At 38.5% G+C, this 20,081-nt stretch overlaps 1 protein-coding gene across 4 annotated transcripts in view; it reads left to right on the forward strand.

Annotated features, from left to right (window-relative positions):
* The window catches only part of EHBP1 (EH domain binding protein 1), a 3,513,379-nt gene that overhangs the window by 833,378 nt on the left and 2,659,920 nt on the right, over positions 1-20,081 (forward strand). For all 4 annotated transcript variants that reach the window (XM_044055510.1, XM_044055511.1, XM_044055512.1 and 1 more), the window contains exon 4: positions 16,867-16,920. In XM_044055510.1, coding sequence (XP_043911445.1) covers positions 16,867-16,920 — 54 coding nt within the window. The remainder of the gene's footprint in view (positions 1-16,866; positions 16,921-20,081) is intronic.

Here is a 20,081-nt window from a genome sequence, read left to right on the forward strand (position 1 = left end):
GTACAGTGCATTGGTGTATGATTCAGTGATCATGCAACTGTTCTCCATTTGCATGGGTGCCGTGAAGTTAGCCACCTCTGTTTTTAGGAACCCAAAGTTAGCTTTATCCGTCATTAGCTGTATCTGTCATTTGGTAAACATACTTTGCAGTGTGGTTTTGATGCTTTAGAAGCATCTTGCATGGCTGCTGTCACTGGGTCTATACTTAGAAGGCATGTTTGGCTTAAGCAACAAAACCTGCCAGGTCATGTTAAAGCTAAATTACTGGATGCACCCTTAAACCAAGACCACCTTTTTGGCAACAAAGCCGAAGAAGTCCTCAAAAGGATGGAGGAAAAAGCTAAATCTATGCAAACTGTTAAAGATTTCTTACAAGTACAGCTTCCTAGAGTCAGTAAGCATCGGCCTTCAAAGAACTGATCTTTTCCAGTCCCTTCCAGGCCTTCTCAGTCCAAACCCATGAGCAGCAGACCACCAAGACTTCAGTCTCAGGATATGCACAGATCTAAGCAATGGGGGACTTCCACTTCCAAAGCTAGGAGTAGTAAGCCACCCCCCTGTGGAAGAATGCCACAATGACTTATTCTTAACTCTGAGAAGGTTTGTAGAAGACGAACATCAAGATAAAAAACTTGTAACAAAAAAATCCCAGTAGCCTTGAATCCTTGGAATTAAAATGACATCTTTATTTCACAACTGGACCACGAAACCAAAACACGATAAAACAAAGTTGTAGAACTAAGCGCTTTCACCCTCACGTCCTAGGGCATCATCAGAGTACAAATTAACTGGAGAGCACATCATCCCTTAAATACAAACACTAATTGATTAATTAAATAAATGATAATGACGTAATCTACTGATCAAACAATAATCCAATTTATATGATAAAACCTGTTGTATCTTTTAAAAAAAAAAACAAGTCCATTGAAATGTTGTTTAAAAATGTAGTGTCAGATATAAAATACATTTTAACATACACCAAGATATTGAGTGTTTAAAAACTCAGAGTCCGTGCACAGTGTATTTGTATAAAAACTATATAAACGTATTGAGTATGTTTGATGTCAGGGGAACAGTACAAAAAAATAGAACAAGGTATCAAAGTACAAAGCGTAGCATTTCCATGTAGATTGATGAACTGTGTTGTAATGATTATGATAGTATATATTACAGTACTTGGTTATGTATATGTACCAAAAAAATACTATAATTAATTTTTATAAATAAATATATAAATATATATTTAAAATAAAAATCTAAAACTTTTTAAAAATCTAAAACTTTTTAAAAAGTATAAAAAGTGTAAAAATTTTATTAATAATTTTTTAACAATAGGTGTGACGAAATCACAAATTTAATTTTGACAACACATTCAGTATAACCATAACGTAGTAAAAAAAGGTGTATAGTGTAATAAAGTAATGTAGTGAAATAATGTGTTGTGTGAACTGGGTTGATAATATTATATATATATTTATATAAATGGTAGTTAATTTTTGTTATTATTAAAAAAACTTTTCATAAAAAACTTTTCTTAAAAACTTGTATTAAACAAAAATTGAGGAGTGACATATAATATCCTATTAATAGTTACAAAATCGCAAATTTCCATAATCAGGGTGATTGAATAATTGTATAGATGCTAATAGTTGTGTTGAATATCGGCAAAATTGAATGCCTAAAGAAAAAATAGCTGTGTTGTTCATTATATGAACTGAGATTTCAACTTCAAAATACTAGCTATAGATATTTGATCGTTAATTCCTGGATCATTACTTGCATTCGATCTAAGTTGCCAAAGACATTCTTTGGCCTCTAGTAAACTCTTAGTATCACCTCCTTGTTGTACGTTGAAATGAACAATTCTGTCAATTACAAAAAACAAGAATTTTTTGAAATTAGGGCAACAAGTGCTATGAATAAATAGAGCACTAGTCTGCTTGTGATTTCTGATGTCACTAACATGCTCTATAATTCTTGTTTTCAACTTTCTGTTAGTTTTCCCTACATAGAAAGCTGAGCATGCTGTGCAGGTGGCAATGTATACCACCATGGCTGTGTTGCAGTCACATGCTCCTGGACATCTAATAGTCCTATCATAATTGATGATTGAAAGGTAGGGTCCATTATTAATGAACCTACATAATCGACATGCACCACATTTGTTCATCATAGATTTCTTAAATAAGTCACATTTCACACTGTTTTCAAAAATACTTTTAAGACTTTGTCCTTTACTGAAGGTAACCTTTGGTTTGTTACCTAAAACATTAACCAGTTCTTTGTTAGGTTCTATAACAATATTCCAAGAGTCATATATTGTTTTAACAAGTTGGTCTGATTTTTCATTATATGGAATGACTAATGTATCGTGTCCTATTCCCTTAGGTTTGGGTACATCCTTTGGATTTAGTCCGTGTCTTAAAATAGATTTGTATAGAACCGGTCTATTCATCCAAATGTCATTACCTATATTGTTGACCAATTCCACTGGGTAGGCTCTACTTGTAAACATACCTTTTAGTTTTTCAAGCTCCATGTTAAACGTATCATCGTTACTCACTATCCTAGACAACCTCACCATCTGTCCCTTGACTAGATTTCTTTTCTGGTGGGCTGGATGACAACTGTCATAGTGTAGAAAAGAATTGGAATATGTGTTTTTCCTGTAAATATTGGATTCAAATGTATTGTCCTTCAAAGTAATTGTGATATCCAAGAAATTAATTGTGTTAGAAGAAATGTGACTAGTAAATTTTAGGAAATCAGTTGTGTGTTCCAAAAATAATGTAAATTCATTAAATTGTGCTTCAGTACCCTTCCAAAAAATCAAAATGTCGTCCAAATAACGTAGGTATAGTAAAATATTGTTCCAGTGACTACTAGTAAAAACATATTCATTCTCCCATGCTGCCAAAACAAGGTTGGCATAAATGGGGGCACATTTTGCGCCCATGGCCACTCCTTTTTGTTGTCTAAAATACCTACCATTGAAATAAATAAAATTATTCTCCAAAACCAGTTCTAACATTTCAGAAATCAATCGATTCTCATTTCTATTGTTGAAATTATATGTGTTCAGGCATTTTTCAAACATCTCAATACCTTCCTGATGTGGAATTACAGTAAAGAGATTAATTACATCCACAGTAGCCATCACAAAATCAAAGTTGACTTCAGTACTATTAAAAAACTGTCTTATAGAGTCCAAACAGTGCCATGAATCCTTTACTATGTGTGGTAACCTTGATAATACATCTTTACATTTATAGTCAATATAGGCTGCTAAAGCTTCGGTCTTAGAACCAATTGCAGAGACTATTGGTCTAAATGGTGGATTTGTCGGTATGTTTATGAATTTTGGGAATTCCAAAAATAGACGGTGTTCTTGGAAATTCTACCGATATATAGTTGTAAACAGTTGAATCAATCCTTCCATCCATTAAATATTCATAGGTTAACCAATCAATTTTGCCATAAGCTTTGTTTACCTCATGCCTACTTACTTTTTCATATGTTACCTCATCCTCTAAAAGTGCAAGCATTTTGTTCTCATAGTCAACGTTTAACAAAATTGACCACCCCCCCCCACCTTTATCAGGTTTCATAATTCTAAATTGGTCAGAATTTTTTAATTGTTGTAGACAAAATTTTTCAGCTGATGTTAAGTTCTGCTTAAAAAAGTTCTTCTCATTTAATGTTCTTCTAAAATGTGTTTCACAGAGCCTTTCGAAAACTTGTATCATATAATTCTGGGGTGGGATGAAAGTACTGTGACGTTTTAATGTAAAGTGGTTTGAATTCAGAGATGAATTGTTTGAATCCTGAAAAAATAATTTTAAATTTAAAAGCCGGGTGTATGTTTTTAAGTTAATTAAAACCTTACCAATATCCAACTTGAAATTTGGAACAAATGTGAACCCTTTACTGAACAAATCTAAGTACTTACTATCAAATTTCTTTCTGGTATAATTATATAAATTAAACCCTAAATGTGTAACTATTACACAATCGAATGAAAATTGAGTGACTACATCATCTGGGCTTGAACTCATGATATTGGAAGCTTCGATGTTAGTCTGTTGGTGTGTTGGAATAGTAACTTCAGTGCATGAACAGTTCGATAATTCAGTGTTGTTATGACCAATAATGTCATTAGTTACTGTGGATGTCACCATCTTGAAATTCTCGGGCCTCGATTGTTGTAATTTCTTGAGTTGTATTGATTGTAACTGCCCTGTCTTTCCCTTATTCTCTCCGACCTTCTTAATGTCGGCTGTTCTAAAAAATCAGACTCTAAACATTCATCGTTGTGATTAGTGTTATGTACTTCATTGACATCACCTTGGTGTATATTATCCTGATTATCAATTGAGTTAAACCGATTTCTAACTCTTCCATCACTAAAATGAACGTGATTTTGAGTAATACGTTTCATATTCTTGTACTCTCTAAAGTGCACATAGGCTCTATTGTTTTTGTAATCATGACTATCTCTTTCAATCTTGGTGTTTTTAATTTCCAAGCCTTTGTTGATAAATCTATCCAAATCTTTAAAAATATTTTCCAGTCTGAATTTATTGTGTTCAAATAGTAAATCCATCTTAATATCATTATCTAACCTACATAACCTTTCTTTTAGAACTTGTAATTTGTCAGTGTTGTTACGAATAATGAGTTTCAGAAGTTCCAATCCAGTGTTGTCAAACAATTGTGTCAGTTCAGTGAAGGAAGATGTACCCTCCACAAAACCATTGGGTAGTTTGAATATAAGGAGTCCCTTTGGAACCTGTTTTAGTTCTAAACTACGTTCTAAGAATGCATTGTCCATCTGTAGGGATTTGAAGTTCTTAAGTGTTTTTTCAAACTCTAAGAACCGTGAATTCAAGGTACCCAGGTCTCGTGTTACTACTGGGCCATCTCTATTTAAAGAAGGAGCGGAGAGAAATGCATTTAAGTCCAAGTGTCTATCTGCAGGAATGTTCCTATTCGAATCACCCCATCGTGATGTCTGGTTCTGTGAATGGGCAATGTGACGTCTGTTGTCGTGAATAGAAACATTGTTATTTTGTACTCCAGCTACATTCCCTCTATCCTGTACTTCAATTTGCCTTAAAGGGCTTTTAGAACATTGTCTCATCCCATGTCTGTGTAAACTGGTGTTAGGGGTAGAGTGTAGTGTAAGTAGTTGTTCCTGTGATTCTGTAATGACAAAATCACCTTCAATCCCTGCATTGTTTTGCTGATCATGCAGTGCTTTAATAAGCTTATTAGTAATATCTAAATGTTCTTGCAATAACCGCTGCATGGTAGTAGATATACTAGATTGAAAAAACTAAATTGAAAAAACTAAGAACAAACTGACACAGAGTACCACAGGTACTGAGCACCGCAAACCAAACACCACACTAAAAATAAAAATTAAAAATAAAATATAAATTCACAAATCTACATACAAAAAAATTTTATAAATGTTAAAAATTGTAAAGAAACAATTAACTCAATGAACTTGTCAATTACTGATGTAGAAATTAACCATCAACTGCTTAACAATATTAAACTGGATTGTTAAAAAAGTTCGAAAAAAATATGTATGTGTATAATTGTTTAGACCAACTGGACAGACTTGAGCCGTTGCTACACTTAACCAATAAATTATTGTTAAACACTGTATCACTGTGTACCTCAGTTGAATAAATCAAAAAGAAAACCAAACACAATGGAACAGTAATTAAAAAGTATTGTCTGTACAGTACGTGAAATAAATGAAGCAAATAATGAGCTGATAGTTGAAAAATTCCATTAGGAAATTAAATATTCCTGAACCAATGTCGGCTAAGTTACACTCGTGTGTAGACAACGTCAGAGAAGTAAATAGATGAACTAATACTCCTCAGTTGTTTTCTAAAAACGATGTAAATGTTAGTCAAACAGTCTTGAAATAGTCGTTGGCTGATACCTGTTAGCTGTTACTGTTGAAAAGTCCGTTGAACAATGTGGAATTCCCAGTCACTGTCCAACAACCAAAATGACTTTACGGAATTCCCAGCCACTATTTAACTGCCAAAGTTACTTTATCGTTGAGCGAACAAAAGTTCATCTGTTTAATAGCCACTACTGTTGAAAAAAGAACGTAATTACCCAAACCTTGTTGCTGTAGTAGTTAACTGTGTTTAAAAAGCAGTACACAGCGTAAATAGTATACGTAACCGTTTTCGTGACAGTTTTTTCAGTTGAATGCTAGTAAACAAAACGGCTGGGTTGAAGTGCAATAGTAGTTTACGTAGTACTGTAGTTATCTAGTACTACGTAATGGTTACACAATCCAACAGAACTATTTTTTAACAGAATTGTGTTACTTGGCTACCACAGTAATTCAATAAGACGATGAAAAAGTTACCTTGTGTGAGTAAACATGTGGAATAGGATGTTGAATGAAAATAAACTTGCCAACCGGCTTCACACCATTTCATTGGTTAGCATATAGCGTAGCTCATGAATATAAAACTTTAGCGGTATTGAAGCCAATAAATCGGCAAATCAAAGTGCTCACCCTTGTGTAATAAAACGTGTATCCACTGTTTTATAGTTCATAAAACCACAAACGTCCGAGGATGTGCTTGTCTCTCAAAAAGTATCGATAAATGAGATAAATTGCCAAACGGCTTCACGCAAAAGTAAAGAGAAGCCTGTAGCGTGGCTTGTAGATAAAAAAGATGTGTACAATGTTGAAGCCAATAATTCAGCAATTTCAAAGTGCTCTCCAATGTTCAATAATACGTGTGAGAAATCCTTTCTGGTCCGTTCCACCACAACAATCCAAGATCAAACAGGTAACTCTTCCAAGCCCTGCACTACTTCTTGCTCTCTTAGGAGGAAAGCTCGCCCTGCATGCAAAAAACTGGGAACTCATTACCCAGGACAAATGGGTTTTAAACATAGTTTCTCTAGGATACAGACTCCACTTCCACTCACTCCCAACCCCAAGTGCACTGCCAGACCTCCCCCAAATCAGTGGGTGGAAGCCCAAAAATAAGTTCTCTCTCTCCTCAGTATCAGGGCTATTCAGCCTGTCCCATCAGAACAAAGGAGACAAGGTTTTTATTCAAGACTGTTTCTGGTTCCCAGAAAAGAAAATTCCTGGTGTTCTGTCCTAGACCTACCTATCCTCAACATCTTTCTGCTTATTCCCAAATTCAAAATGCTAACTCTTCAACAGCTTCTTCCTATGCTAGCCAAGGATGCCTGGCTGGCAACCCTAGACTTAAAAGAAGCCTACCTGCACATCCCAATAAGGGAATCCTGCAGACAATACCTACATTTCAGGGCGGGCTCCATGCACTATCAGTTCTCTGCACTTCCCTTTGGCTTATCTTCTGCTCCCAGGGTATTCACAAAGTGCCTATTCAGATTTACCCTTACTTGGACGATTGCCTGATTCAGGCAGGAAGTCAAGAGTTGCTATTACAGCACTTGGCATTGTAAAGAGACTTCTAACCTTTCTGGGGTACGCCTCACAGTAAGACGCTGTCCTGTTCGACTCTCAGCTAGATTGTCTTCTGCGTGGAGACATGCGTGAATGGGCGTACCTTCGTTGAAGGTTGTGTGTTAGGGCTGGCAACTCAGCATGTAAAAATCAGCTGCCAATTACTAGCGGACCAGAGTTCCATTGTGGCGACCCCTAACCGGGAAAAGCTGAAAGACACAACAACAACCATCAATTAGAAGAAATCACACCTAGTACCCTGCCCCAACAGATTGTATTCCTGGGGGCAAGCTTGAACACAGCTTCCCAGATTGCATTCCTCACTCCTGAGAAACAAGTTTGTTTGACAATCTACTTCAAGCGTCTTGCATTCTGTTAATTCCATATGCAAGACTGCATATTAGGAAACTTTAGTGGTATCTAAAACGCCTATGGTGTCAACATTCTCAGGACATGGAAACAATGATTTCTATCATTCCCTGTGTCAGGGCAGAGTTCCTCTGGTGGGCAGAGACCTGCTACCACAACAAGGGACTCCCTTTCACTGTACCCCCTGCTGCCCAAACCCTAACAACAGATGCATCAGACTATGCATGGGGGGGGGGGGGGCTCACATGGCAGGGCAGTGCATTCAGGTCAAATGGAACCCAAAACAGATGCACCTGAGTATCAATCAAAAAGAAATGTTAGCTGTACAGAATGCTGTGACAGCCTTCAAAGACCTTATTCTTCCAGGACAACTATTGGTAAAGACAGACGACACCACAGTTATGTGGTACATAAGCAGGGGGGAACCCATTCCTACCAACTCTGTAGACTAGCCATGGCTCTGTGGAACACAGCCTTGACCTACCAAGTGAACCTGCAAGCTCAATTCCTGCCAGGCAAACTAAATTCACTGGCAGATGACTTAAGCAGAAATCTCATGTACCCACACGAATGGAAACTGAAACCCAAAATATTCAAGCTCTTGAAGAACAAATGGGGGCCACCAGAGGTAGACTTGTTTACCTCCTCTCAGAACTACCAGTTGAACAAGTTCTGCACCAGAACTCCACACAGTCAAGCTTGGAAAGTGGATGCATTGTCCTTTACCTGGGAAAGCCTCTCAGTTTATGCCTTTCCCCCTCTGCCTCTCCTCTTGAAGGTTCTACTAAAGATCAAACAGGACAAGCCAGGGACAATACTGATTGTACCAGACTGGCCACGCCAGCACTGGTACTCCCATTTGTGCAGTCTGACAGATCTACAGCCATGGCACCTGCCTCAGACCCCTTCCCTGCTGTCCCAGCAGGTGGGCCAGATTTTGCATCCTCAGCTTCAAACCCTGAACCTTGCAGCCTGGCTGATTCCTTGAGCTCACCTCTAGCAACCCTCAGTAAGCAGGTGCTGGATGTCATTCTTGAGGCAAGGAGGCCTAGTACTAGAAAATCCTATTCAGAAAAGTGGAAAAGATACTGTTCCTGGAGCCAGGCTCAGGGGATGGGCACAACGGTGCCCAGCTTACCTCATATTCTAGACTAGACTAACAGAAATGCTCCACCAAGGGCCTATTGTTCTCTTCAATTAAGATTCATGCCTCTGCCATATCAGCACCTTATAATACTGAGCCACCCCTCTTCTCTCATCCCCTGCTAAAACAATTCCTTAGAGGGGCCAAAAATTTAAGACCCCCAGGAGAGCTCCCACTCCAGCCTGGGACCTTAACTTTGTATTGGAAAAACTTGCCCCCCCCCCCTCCCCTTTGAACCTGCTGCTACAGCAGAGTTGAAATTCCTTTCTTGGAAAACAGCCTTACTTCTAGCCATCACTTCAGCAAGAAGAGTGTCTGAACTGCAGGCCCTCATGGCAGTGGAACCCTTCATTATCTTCCATGCGGACAGGGTTTCTCGTAGGACTAATCCATCCTTTATGCCCAAGGTGGTGTCTAGTGTGGCTCTAAACAAATCCATTCATTTTCCTACCTTTTTCCCTAATCCTCAGAATAAAGGGGAAAGGATACTACATTCTCTGGATGTAAGCAGTTTAGATTCTATTTGGACAGGACTAAGCCTCTTAGAAAATCTGACCAGCTGCTAGTTAGCTTTGCTGGAGGGGCAGAGGGGAAGGCCATTTCAAAGCAAACCATTTCCAAATGAATAGCACATTGCATCCATTTCTGCTGCAACCACCATGGAAAACCTACCACATAGGGGATTAGAACACTTTCCACCAGGGCTACATCTACCTTTATGACATTTCTCAGAGGAGTCCCTACCAGGAACATCCTGTAAGCTACAACCTGGAGTTCTGTACATACTTTCACCAAGCATTACCACCTGCCTATCTTTTGTAAATCCAGAGTGGGATTTGCCACAGCCGTCTTACAGGGCCTGATTGCTAGTCCTAATGCTATTTAACTACCTCCACCCTTCCTTAGCTTTGGGAAGCAACCCAAATGTGATGACTGCAACAGTGAAATGTGAAGAACATAGTACAGTTGTGTACACTTACCATAAATGTAGATGTCTGAGTGTATTCACTATTGCAGTCCTGGTTACACTCCCTTCAGCTCCCTGACTTCTCTTGACTTTTACCTTTCCTTCTTGTTTGTCATATATTATATCATGTGTATTTGCTTTTTACTGGGGGTGTTCCATACCGTATAATTGCATCCTATTGTGGGGGCACCTGACATCTGGGGCAAGAAAAACTGATGTAATGGCGTTGGCTCATGTTTTATACCCCTGACGACCTGACGTCATGGAAGAAGCAACAGCATCTGACGCAGAAATCCGAAGACTCTGGTATTCAGGATGGCTGTGGGCTACCTGCAGGCAGATAACCCAAATGTGATGACTGCAACAGTGAATACACTCGAACATCTACTTTTATGGTAATTGTACACAACTGTACTTTCTCATACACAGAGTTGATTCTTAGGTGCATGAAGCTAGCTAGTGGTATTTCTTTCCAATTTTTTGCACTGGTCTTCAGGATAACTTGCATAGTATGGAGTGTTGAAATTTCATGCTCTTTAAGTAGCCTAGAAGAACAGAACACTAGTCTACTTATGGGACTCCCTAAAGTGAGCCCAACCTCCGAACGCATTTAAATATGGCACCAAAACTCTTGATGACTGGCAGCACAGAGCTACACATATGGGCAACAGATGGACTATGAATCAGGACAAATCTACCTAATATGCAGGCTGTACTCTATGGGTTTGCATACTAGGCAATGGTGTATGCATCACAATTTTGCTTGCAAAACAATTTTATTATTATTATTATATTTTTTGCTAGAGTTATTTTACAAAGTGTCTACCTTTTGAAAAAGCAGACCAGTTTGACAGATTGTTTGCAAGCTGTATGTAAGCAAATATGATCACTTAATGACCCCTTGTAATCTGTCAAAAGTTTTTTTTTATAATGATATTAACAAGTTATTGAAGAAGAAACCCTGACAGTACATAAGCTGGCATTGAACAGTTGAAATATTATTGCTTTTATACAGTGGGGAGATAGGTGACAAATAGGTGAACAGCCCAGGTTGACAAATTCCTTTGTCACAGCTTGTGACGCCTCAACACTGGCCCAGAAATCAAGGGGCTCAGTCCTCACCATTGGCAACAGTGGGAGATGTACACACTGTGAGGATGACAAGTACATACACAGTAAAGTGCAATTTCTCTTAAGAGCACACAGAGACCACAGTCAGGTTGGAGCTTCTTTCTCCCTCTTTATTCAGATCCCCAATAAGACTCCCCACTGGCACAACTATAGAATTGAGATTTCAGCTGATTGGCAAAGCCAATACATCCAGCACTCTCTCTGTCCAACCAGTGCTTCATGTCGCTGCCCAAGTAGCTGACAAACACACACTTTGATATTTGATTTATACACAAACACACACACACCTAGGAAAGGCTGGTGCGGGTTTACAAGCTATGCCCCTTTTTGCCCAGACTATAAGGTAGTTATCACTGCCACCATCCAACTCTTTATCACCTACCTTAAAGCCCTTAACAAAGGGTGTCCAATCTTACTGTGCAATTTTACTATTAATCCAAATGGTAGTTTGACCAAGAGCAAGGCTATTAGGAGTGGCATGCACAGTGTCACTAAACAGATATGCAAGTACTCTAAGAATTTAAATACCTGTAGGCAGACCAGCCACAATTGAAAGGTTTAAACACATTTAATAATAAATAATAAAAGAACAAGACAATACTAAATATGAATTTTGAGTTCAACATCACAAGAAATATTTAAAACAACATTGCAGGACAGTCTCAAATAAATACAGAAACACCTAAACTAATCTTTACTATATTTGTTACTGAATCTAAAAGAAATGACAGTACCTTAGTTAACTTACTTACAGAGCTAGCAAGGCAGATGTGGTGAGTGGGTTTTCCCACCTGATGCTGTCAGGTCAAAGACAAATACAAAATGCCCTGTCTCTCTCTCTCTCTCTCTCTCTCTGAGAGTTTTTAAATTAATATAGGTTCATAGATTAGTACAAGGCTAACTGCCCATGCGAGCCATTTTCAAGCCTAGCCAATTATCCCCTGTGAGATTCAAACCCTGTACTTTGTGTTTGTAAGGCAAACACCTTAACCACTAGGCCACCCTCTCAAATATTGCTGCAGTATGACATCACGTTTGTCATCTGACTATCTCAGGTGAAAGCCCCCATTGCTAGAAACTGCCAGCATTTAGCATCTCTCTGTGAAAACACATAAAACAATGACTTCTCTTACATCTAAGGCAAATGGTGGAACTCCTAAAATAATTTACATTCCTCCACACGTGAAGACAATACAAAAAACTTCTAGTTCTAGACTTTGTGTCTGTTACTGCACTGAAACTGAGAAGTAACATCTTTTGTTTATTGCACTGCTTTAAAGTAACTTAACCTCAGCCATTCTTCTGAAGTTTTGCAAATTAACATTCTATGTGCCAGTTTCTACTGTTAAAATATATACAGTTACTTAGTTACAAAGCACCTTCTGTGTGGAGTCTGCATGTCCTCCCCACGGTCGAATGATGGTTAAATATATGCAGGTAGGTGCGTGCGTGAATGGGTGTGCCATCTTTGAAGGTTGGGAGTCGGGCTGGCACCTCGGCACCATAAAAATCCACTGCCAATCATTAGCAGACCGGAGTTCCGCTGTGGCACCCCTTAACCGGGAAAAGACGAAAGACATTAGCTTTAGTTACAATAGTTTATATACAATTCTGTTCTTTTCCAGTAAGGTACGCTGTGGATACATCTTTAAGCTCAGTACTGTACAAACCCTTTTCACACACACTTCTGTACCAGCAGTTTGATATACACATAACATACAGTTCTAATACATTTTGTAACACGAGCATATGAATCATGTTGACTTTCACAAGTGACACATAACCATTTACAAAATTCCAGACAGCTGTGCTGGCAGTATCTCCCTCTGTCACACTTTTATGTAATTCATATTAATATTCATGAATGACATATAATTATTTACAAAGTTCCAGATAGCTAGGCTGACAGTATTTCCCTTTGTGACACAGCTTTGGTTAGTATAGTTTAATATTAAAATGTGTTCACAGTCTTGGAACCTATTTTAGTTAAATAGGTCAGGACACCATTAGGGTGACTCCCTTTACAGTATTTACATTACCAAATTATGGAACTCTATCACAGCAGACCTTGGGCATGAAGAAGATCACAAAAAATTGTCAAAATTCTAAAAACCCACCTTGAAAATATATGGTTCTGTCTGTGAACATCTCTTATAGGTTCATAGGTTGGTACTAGGCTATCGGTCCTAGGGCCTATACAAGCCTAGCCATAACAATTCCCTGCCTATTTCTTCCCACACTATTTACTTCCCTGGACCCCTGTCTTGCAGGGTGACTGATGTGATCCCCGGGGGGAATTTCCTTTCTCCCATCCACTCATCAAGGCTCCTTTTGAAGAGGGCCAAAGAGGCACTCTGCTTGACATGTATGGGCAGTCTATTCCATAGTCTGGGGAGTCTGGGGATCAGGAACTTATCCCTCCAGCATGTTTTGTTTATTGTGATGACAAGATTTAGATCCCAGGAGCGTGTGGCTCTGAGGGATTGGGATTTCTTTAAGTGTAGCATGTCCAACAGCTCTGAGTTAGACATGGCCGCCTTGTATGTTAAGCAGAGATTGCCTCGGAGTAGATGATATGCGACAGAGTATAGCTGGAGTTTTTAAGGCGGTCAGCATAGGGCATCTGCTTTAGGCCTGTGATTCCTTTAGTGAGGTATTTCTGCGGCCTTTCCAGTTGTTGCAGATGTCTTGAGAGGTACATATCAAATGGGGGGTTGTATTCTATAATGGGTCTAATGAGGGATGAGTACAGTGGGACAATGACCTCCTTTTTTCTGGATAAAAAGCCCTTAGTGATGAGGTGTGGAACATAGAAGGATTTGCTGACTGTTGTGGCGATGTGGTTATTGAAGGTGAGACCACTGTCCACCTGTGTCCCTAAGTTCCTTAGCACAGTTTCGGTGTTTAGTGTACTGCCACCTATGTGATATTTCATGGGTACATGTTTTTTCTCAAAGGGGATAACTGTACATTTCTTGGCATTGAGCTTGAGCCCATGGCTCTGGCAACAAGCATCTGTTTCTGTAAGGCCCTTTTGTAGAGCATCCACATCATTTGGGGATTCAATAATAGCTCCCAGTTTGCAGTCATCTGTGAACTTTGTTAGCCAGCGTCACTTAGTGTTGGTCTGTACTTCAGAGAAGTAGATGCCAAAAAAGGGAGGTCCCAGGACTGAACCCTGAGGTACTCCACTTGTCACTTGTCTGGAGCTGGATTTGGAGAAAGCTACTTTTACAGTGTGGGTTCTGTCAGTAAGCCAGTTGGCAACCTATTGAGTGAGGTAGGGATTAATGCCCAGCTTAGTAAGTTTATCTATGATTCCAGAGCGGGGGATGGTGTCAAAGGCCTTGGCGTGGTCCAGATAGGCTGTGTGGACTGCTTTACCCTCGTCCACGACTCTGGAGACTGATTCGAAGAAGTCAGTAAGGTTCAGGACACAAGATCGGCCCTTCACGAACCCAAACTGGGTGGGGTCCACTGTTTTAAGGTTGCCAATGTGTTTGTTTATAAGTTCCATGATAATATATTCCATGGCCTTGCAGATCAGGCTCGTCAGACTGATGGGGCGATAGTTCCCGGGATCCAAGGTGGATCCCCCCTTGTGGAGTGGGATAACTGTAGCTGTATGCCACTCAGTGAGCACGCAGCCTGAGGTGAGCATATGATTAAACATGACACTTAGGTGAGGTGCCAGTTCATTTTGTAGTTCATGTAGTACACAGCCCGGGATGTCATGTGGCCCCATGGATGCTGTATTCTTCCCTTTGGAGAGTGCGTTTTTTACCTGTGTAGCCGTTATTACCGGAATTTGGCAATCTTCCAGTATTGAGATGGGCTGTTCTATACTGTTCACTAACTATGACTATTTAAAACTTCTTTGCTTTGCATACATTCTCCTCCTGTCCTGTTATCCTCCACTACTATACTCTCCCACCTACTTACCCTAATTTCTTCGTACTCATCCCACTTTCTATCTTTAATTACATTTCATATAAGCATTTCTTGAGTTTGTCATTGTAAATATGTATAATAAGATAAACATAATTTTTCTTTTTGGAGCTTTTTCCCTAGGTCTCCACTGAAAATGGCCTGTGCTCAGTCAGACTATCCCAATCAAGAAATATAGAATAAATAAATACAATAAATAAAAGTACACCATGTTTATATAAGCGTCTTGATTATGTCATCACCTTGTAACCATCTCAGACTCAGAGGTCATTGTTCCACTATATTCAGCATACATCACACCTGTTGATATGTACCTAACCAAGCGCATCCTAAATTTGAATGCCCACAGGGGTTCCTTTTTAAAAGAATACAGGGAGTAAGTAACATGTCCTATGCAGACCACATCAAAGCCCTGTTACTGTATTCTGTCTTTTGCAGGCTGTTGAGAGGAGATCTGTGTCTGGCATGCAATGCATTGTTAGACCCTACCCTGATGGACCTGTTGCATATCCACAAAACAAACAGCGCCAGAATTACTCATTCTAAAGACTTAAACTTTGCCTGTGATATAAATAGGATCTGCTGGAGAGACAGGTATGTATCTCAGAGACTGCCGGTTCTCTGGAACAGTCTCCCCATCCATGTGAAGCAGAGTTCCTCCCTAACCCAGTTTAAGTATAACTTGGACAATTGCATGGGGGACAGGAAGTTCATCCCTGGTTTAGCACCTATGTATCTAATGGACACAGGCAGCCTGTAATTGGTTCATCTCCCATGAACCTGCTTGTAAATGTTTCATCTCTCAAGCCACTCCTTACTCTTATCAAGGCTACCAGAACTTGTCAGAGATTTGGGATGCATGGCTATGAACCTAACTCCTGTTGAGACTTCTTGACAGTTGAGAAGGAAAAAGTAGCATATGTGCCCAAGCATTACAGCTGTCAGGGTTTTAGGAAGGAAGAACAAAAAATATCATGTTTGTTAGAAGTGCAACCTTCATCACTTATCATACAAATCTGTTTTGTAAAATACTTGCACTGTTGTTTACTGGTTGTTTTTATGTTTCAAAGGTTGTCAGGAAAGAGTCATTAAACTAGAAACTGTTTTGGATAAAAGAAAGTGAGAAAGAGTAGTGTGTAGCATGGCCATGTTGTAAAATTAGTACACACTGGTCTGAAAGGTAGAATCAAAGTGAGTATGATGTCTGGTAGTATATAGTTTTAGAAAAGAATACTGATGTACTGACCAGTTTCCCTGAATGTCGAAGTCGTGCTTACATTGTCAGTGAACTTGATCAGAAGCAGAACAAGGGACTAGATGGGGGAGGGTCTTGGTAGATTAAGGCAATACAGTGGTTAGGCTACTGAAGGTTGCATACCTCTGCACAGGCCTGTCAGCTGGATAACAAGATCATGGCACAGCGTAACTGAGATGTGTAAGGAGACTACCAGCTAAATGGGAATGGTGTCCCACAGAGTACTTGAGAAGGTTTTACCGGGAAAGCCGTTTGAGAGAGAGGCAGAATGTGTTGAAAATCTTGTATCCCACTGGAAGCTACTAAATTCCAGTGTAGCGTCTTCTGAGTAGGGTGAACCAGTGGGTCACAGACTGTGTGGTAGCTTTTACTATTGGCATGACTGAAAGATAAGCCTTTCAAATAGCGAATGAGATTGATAATAGACTGAAAATGACTGTTGACAATAGCCGTACTGGAAAGAAGATGATGAAAACAGTAAAAAACGAACACTGACCTTGCTCTGCTGTTTTTGCAGGTTTTGTGTAACTGAATATAATTTATGTGTTGTTTTTGTTTTTCAGGACCCTCATGCTGAAGAGTTTGAAGACAAGGAATGGACATTTGTAATAGAAAATGTAAGTGAAGTTTTCATAAAAGTGTATTTTTACGACTGCATATTTGGAATGTGAAAAGACATTTTTTGTCAGAAATTGAAGAAACTGATTTTTGATGCAGGTGACTGGTTCAGAGATTTAAACATGAAGACTTAAACCAGTATTCTGACTTTGCTTCTTCACCATGTGTGCCTGTTCACAACCTGGCATTATTGCACAATTGTTAGGTTTCCTAGAGTCCTTGAGGGCTGAGCAGATTATATTCTTATGTTAATCTTTTTAAATGTGTTACCCTGATAAGCCCATTAGACGTAAATGCCTCATTCGTGATTTCTGTTGATGCACTATCTGATTTAGTGATTTGCTCAAGTCGTAGAACAGTTGGCAGTATTACAGTTTAGGGCTATAGGGCAAAACTTGTTGCCGTTTTGTTCCTTTAATGTTCTGTGAAACTGCTAGACACTACTTAATTGTTTTGACAGTAACTATGAGCAGAGCAAACTTTTCCTTCCAGAGATGCATAGCTGACTTTACATATTTTAGTACTCTGCTTAAAATGGTGATTTTGTAGTACTTTATATTCTTTGTCTATGCCAAAGAAATTCTGTCAACTTTGAGCAGTGCATGTTTGTCTGCATGGAGCACAGATGTGCACTACCTGTCTACTTTGCATATGTAGCAGCACTGCATAACTGATTGCTAGACCACAGTGTAATTTATTTAAAAAAATTGCTTTATCTTGGTTTTGCGATCATAGAAGCAGGATGAAAGTCGGCCAGCACAAAATACTTTATATTCATTTAAACATTTTTCTTTTATAATTTGTAAAACTACCCAAGTATGAGCTGCACATCTGGCATTCTGAATGAATTTTCATAGATACCTGCAGGTGTTATGGCTGTCCTTTTTGAGTGACTTCATTTATGACAGAATGTCCAGTAGAGTTTGAGAAGAAGAGTCTTCCTTCACCTATAACATGATTCATATGCTGTTAAAGTCTAGTAACTGATGTCCCAGCTATCTTCCTTTCACACTGCAACAGTATGTTGCCAAGTTTTGATAGTGCTTGGTGATGAGTTCAGAATTTTTCTTTTTTTTTAACAAACTGTTTAGCTTCTGAAAGTTTAAACTAATGTAGCATCAATGTTTTACCAGTCTTTTTAGATGGATTTAACATGACTTTTAAACTATGTTTATTAATATTTTTTTGTTAATTGCAACTTCCTACTTTAAAGCATTTTTAATATACATTTGTAAATGGGGGAAGTTTGAATAATTGAGCATATATGTAAAAGACTGAAATGCATTTAGAATGAAGTGTTTGTTTATGACAATATTTTGAGTATATTGCGTTTGAGACAGGAATGGTAATGCAATATTGTTTAGGTTCATGTGTTATGAATTTTTAATGTGTTATTGCTCATGGAGCTCTCTGTCCGATTAAGTGATTTGCTCAAGTCTTAGAACAGTTTGCAGGAGCCTGAAATTGGTCCGCTGAGATCCATATGGAGTCCCCACCTGCGTGAGTTGGTGGTAGCTCAGGTGGCTGTAAAAGATCTCACTGCATTCATTGGAAAGAGTAGGGGAAGTTCTCTGGTATCCTGTCCAAGTTTCTCCTAGTCAGTATAAATACACCTTTTGTATCCCCAGAAAAGAGGCCATTGGCCTTGTGCGACCAAAAATGTCAACAAAGTGTGTGTGTGCGTGTGTGTGTGTGTGTATATCTGTGTAGATCTAATATATATATATATCTATATATGGATTCACTACTAAATCTTGAATTACGGAATCACAAGACTCTGAAGCCCGAAGATCAGAATGTCGAGATTCTGTAATATCGAAATTAAAAAAAAAAAAAAAGAAAAAGAAACAATAACATTTAGAAGCCCCCACCCCCACCCCCTGCACTTAAATATACCAACTCTGAGATCGCACTACAGTGGAGTGAATGGCAAAATTTCCGTTCCGCTCTGCATGGCACTGTTTTGCTGTTCACTCCTTTTTTTAATTTCGATATTACGGAATCTTGATATTCTGGTCTTCGGGCTTCAGAGTCTCGAGATTCTTTAATTCAAGATTTAGTAGTGAACCCATATATCTATATATATATATATATATATATATATATATATCTCAATAGACACAATCGCACACACATTCACCTACAGTGGACATAAAAAGTTAAAAACGCCAGGTTTTTGTGATATAAAAAAATGAGACCAGTAAATCATTTCAAAACTTTTCTCACCTGTAATGTGACCTATAACCTGTAAAATTCAATTAAAAACAAATCTGTTAGGGACAAAATAAAAAATTGTACAATAAGCTGGTTGCATACGTGTGTACACCATTAAACTAATACTTTGTTGAAGCACCTTTTGATATCCACTGTATATATAAAGAAATTATCATTGCTTTACCCTGGAAAACAAATACATATAAATTGAACACATTTGTCCTTGTCCTGTGTTTAGAATATGAATTTTAGGGACATGCCTTCACATTACCGTAGTGGACTCTATCTTGATCAATGGCTGCTATATATAGTTATTTTGCATAGATCTAAATGCATTTTTGACCATGTCTCTCTTGCTCCCAAGACCATTTTTAGTAGATATCAAGATCCCATGTTAGTGTCATACATCACTAATTAGTGGTGGCAGTTTACACATTTGGATCCCAAGTAGATTAAGTATTAGAAGGGGTAATTGCAGGCATAGGTGAATGTTCTGCTATACATGCTTTTGACCTGTAAGCATCCCCAGTTCCTAATTTATTTGTTGCAGCATAGTCAGTGCACTTATTAAAATTTAGATTCTCACCAGTGATTATCTCCAGAAGTTTAGTTTGACATGGGAATGTTGCTTAGAGTTATTATGGAAGATACTGCATTTTATTCCAAGGTGAAGATACTTACTTTCTTTCTCTTTTTTTTTTTTCACCATTTAGAAGACATTGGGAGTTTGTTAATCACTGTCAGAGTATAAATAAGTTGCATTACAAAGCAGGATACAATTATTGGCAGATTGTACTAATGTGGCATTTGTAATAGTTTTGTACATTTTATGAATGAAGATATTAAAAAGAAGGGTCCATATAATAGACCCTTGCAGGACACATTTATTCAAAGGAAGTGTTTAGCCATGTACCAGATTTAGTTCTAAGACTGAGGTAGCTTTTTA

Source organism: Protopterus annectens, chromosome 1.part2, assembly GCF_019279795.1.
Source record: "Protopterus annectens isolate FY-2018-M chromosome 1.part2, PAN1.0, whole genome shotgun sequence".
Lineage (NCBI taxonomy): Eukaryota > Metazoa > Chordata > Ceratodontiformes > Protopteridae > Protopterus > Protopterus annectens.